Raw genomic sequence first — 3,667 nt, 5'->3', positions numbered from 1 at the left:
GTCCTGGTTGGAATATTCCATAAATGGTAATAGGCCTCATAATTCACTAATTTTTTTTTACTCACATTTTATTATAAAACTAATATATAAAAGTAGGACATAGATTCCACTATCTTTTTTCACTAACTTTTCCTTATATTTTTTAATACCCGTGTCGAATCCAAATGAGACTCCTAAAGTGGGACGGATGGAGTATTTCTTTTACTATACTCTCTCTTCTTTCTCTTACTTTATTATCTCATCTATTTTATTTAACTTACTAAACACAATTTTCTTAAATCACGCGCTAAATAGAAACGCCTCAAGTACATGATGGAGGGAGTATTAAATTAATACTCCCTCCGTCCCAACTTAAGAGTCATGTTTTGTCATTTTCTTCTGTTTCAACTTAAGAGTCATATTTCACTTTTACCATAAATGGTAAGTAGGCTTCACATTTCACCAACTCATTTAACTCATATATATTATTATAAAAATAAAAATAATATATATATATATAAGTGAGACTCACATTCCACTAACTTATTCAACTCATTTTTTTATATTTCTTAAAACTTGTCCTAACTAATTAGGACTCTTAAATTTGGACAGAGTGAATACTGTGTGTGGGTATAAGACACGTAAGAAGTAAAAGAGGGAGTAATTTTGACAGCATTTCAAGCTAGAGATGAGTTTGAATTGAGTGACATGGGAGACCAGTTCCTCCACTAAACTGAAACTTTTTCACGCAAGTCATTATTACATTATCATTATTGATTTAATCCAAGTGAAACTAAGAATAAATCACACAGTGTCATAACAAAGAGATAAAATTTGAGGATTGTCTTCATCTTGTAACCTGAATTCATCAAGACCAGATTTATCAATTGGGCGCGCAAAAAACTTGGAAATGTAGTCTCTAACTGTGAAGTCCTTGTATCGAGCGCGGTTGTTTTCTGATACGATTGGGCTGTATACCGTCCCAGAAATACCATCACCGGTGAAGAAACCCGCAACCGAGATTCTTGGCCCAGCCTGGTTGGCTACAACTCTGTGATCCGGGCTTATGAACTCATCATTTGTCACAATCTACAAAACATTTATATATACCATCTCATTAATAAAGAATAGTGAATTACTCCCTCCGTCCACGAATAGGAGTCTCGTTCACTTTTTTGCATTTGTTTCGTAAAAATGATACTCCCTCCGTCCCGGAGTATTAGACTCACTTCTTTTGGGCACATGATTTAAGGAATTAATATTTAAATAGTTAAAGTGGAGAGAGTAAAGTATGAGAGAGTGAAAAGTAGAGGAGAGAAGAGAGAAAAAAGTAGGTGGAGAATAAAATAAGATAGATGCTTTTTGCTAAAAAAGGAAACGAGTCTAATATGTTGGGACATCCCAAAAAGGAAAGTTGGTCTAATACCTTGGGACGGAGGGAGTAATAAATAGTTTAAGTGGAGAAATGATGAAGTAAGAGAGAATAATGTAGACAAGACTCTTATCTACATTATTCTCTATCTTACTTTATCATTTCTCCACTTTAACTATTTACTACTCCCTCCGTCCCAGAGAAGTTGGCATACTTTGAAAATGGCACGGGATTTTAGGAGGTTTTGTTTTGTGTGTTAAATGGAGAGAGAAAATATAATTTTTATATTCATGTGAGAGAGAACTTTTTCCAAAAAGGAAATGTGACATCTTTTGTGGGACAAACTAAAAAGGAAAGTGTGTCATCTTTTGTGGGACGGAGGGAGTATCATTTTTACGAAATAAGTGTAAAAAAGTGAACTGGACTCCTATTCGTGGACGGAGGGAATACTAGTTATTTGATGAAATAGAAATAGACCTGCAACATATCTCCAATATTGACAACCAAGCTACCAGGCAGAGGGTCCACATTTATGTACTGATTGTTGTGCAAAGCTTGGAGGCCTCCAATTTGATCCTGTAGAAGAATTGTTAGGAAGGAGGGATCAGTGTGGTTGCTGGTGCCCATTGTGAGCTCTGGCTCAGGGCACGGTGGATAGTAGTGGCCGATGAAAGTGCGACTGAGCCCACATTTCAATGCTCCTAGGTGATCTTTTTTTAGGCCAAGAGCTTCCGAGAGCAGCTCGAATAGATTTTCTCCCAGACTAGTTACTTGTTCAACATACTTGATTGTTGAGTCCCTAACAAGTAGCAAATGTACATGTGAATCAGTAATTTAACACTTGATGATACTGAATTGCTCTCAAGAATGACTAAACATGTGAGTGAAAAGAAAAGAAACTTTAAGCTTTCAATACGTTTATTAAATATGTCATTTAAAACTAACAGGGTGTATATAGGCAACAAAAAATCTATTTCTAATTGGTAACAAAAGATAAACTCAATCCTTAAGGTGGTGTTCGATTCGTTAGATAAAATAATATGTGATAAGTTACAATAGGATTTATCTAGGATTAAACTAATCATATGAATGAAAATGAAGATGGGATCGATAATTAATTAGTACTCGAAACACTACAATCAAATCGTGTCATTGTAAAGGCAGAGCAAGCCCTAGTAATACTGATTGACAACGAAAGGCATATAAATTCAATCCCTTAAAAAAATAGCTGCAATTAGTAATAATCAATAATGGTAATTAAGATTATAAGAAAGAAGTATTTGTTTCCAAAGTTTAATTAAGGTGTCAAAAACTGAAAAATAAAATAAAATAGAAAAGCAAGATGAGAAAGAAATGAACCTGCAAATGAGGGGCAAATCATCGGGGTCAAGACGAGGAGAGCCCATGAGAGAGATAGTCAAGGAGTCCCTCCAATTGGCGGCGCGTGAGCGATACAGATCGACGTTGCTGGCATACTTGACCTTCTGCATCGCATCGCGCGAGTGAAACTGCTTCTTCAGCTCAGCATCTTGCTCGTGAAACCTCCTCACACCATCAAGCATAGCATCCATGACCTCCGCATCCACCCCGTGATTCACGATCTGGAATATTCCGAGCTCCCTCGACGCCCTTCCCAGCTCCCTCACGACCTTCTCGTGATCATCGCCCAGCTCTATCACCGGGACTTGCACGGAAGATTGGCCGTAGTTGAGCTCCTCCACCAGCTCGTCGGCGGGCCGGATGAAGATTCTCGGAACTTTCTCGATGCCGGCGTCGGTGAGGCCCTTCACGCCGGCGTTTGTGGCCTCGAAGGCTTTTAGTTCTTTTACGCGATCATCGTCTTCCATTTCTTGATTTCCAAGACTACTTTTTTTCTAGATAAGTATTTGGAGGAAATTAGGAATTGTTATTTACAAGGTGATTTGTTAGAATAATCATATCATTGACTAGTGTGTTATTAACTTGTTTTGATAAAGATTTGGGATAATATTGGTTGAATTTGCACGGCACCGCCCAACTTAATTACTAATTGCTAATTAAATTAAGGTTTTATATTAAAAACCAATTATTCTCCTATCCCCACATTACAGTCCACTCTATCTTCCACGTGTATCAAGCAAACGAGTGAGATCAATTAATTTTTTAACTTCCTCCGTCTGTTTAAAACACTGCGTCTTCACTCTTCACTCTGCCACAGATTTTAACGGGGAGTACGATTTTCCATTTAGTTACCGCTCCCTCCAACACTCAAAGTTCGTCTCACTTTTATGAAATTATTTTACTTTAGAGTAATGCTATGCGGTCATAACGTGGTCA

The 3,667-nt window shown here is 37.3% G+C and overlaps 1 protein-coding gene across 1 annotated transcript; it reads right to left on the bottom strand.

Annotated features, from left to right (window-relative positions):
- Nucleotides 1-678: 678 nt before the first annotated feature.
- LOC125195847 (deacetoxyvindoline 4-hydroxylase-like) lies at nucleotides 679-3,289 on the bottom strand. The gene is made up of 3 exons (XM_048094104.1): nucleotides 2,711-3,289; nucleotides 1,829-2,150; nucleotides 679-1,068 (listed from the first exon to the last, which is right to left on the bottom strand). Exons 1-3 carry the CDS (start codon nucleotides 3,196-3,198, stop codon nucleotides 784-786), a joined length of 1,095 nt encoding a protein of 364 aa, XP_047950061.1. The 5' UTR covers nucleotides 3,199-3,289; the 3' UTR covers nucleotides 679-783.
- Nucleotides 3,290-3,667: the final 378 nt, after the last annotated feature.

The sequence above is a fragment of the Salvia hispanica genome, chromosome 6, assembly GCF_023119035.1.
Source record: "Salvia hispanica cultivar TCC Black 2014 chromosome 6, UniMelb_Shisp_WGS_1.0, whole genome shotgun sequence".
Taxonomy (NCBI): domain Eukaryota; kingdom Viridiplantae; phylum Streptophyta; class Magnoliopsida; order Lamiales; family Lamiaceae; genus Salvia; species Salvia hispanica.
The sequence above is the reverse complement of the archived record's forward strand: the minus strand, read 5'-3'. Positions and strand labels throughout refer to the sequence as shown.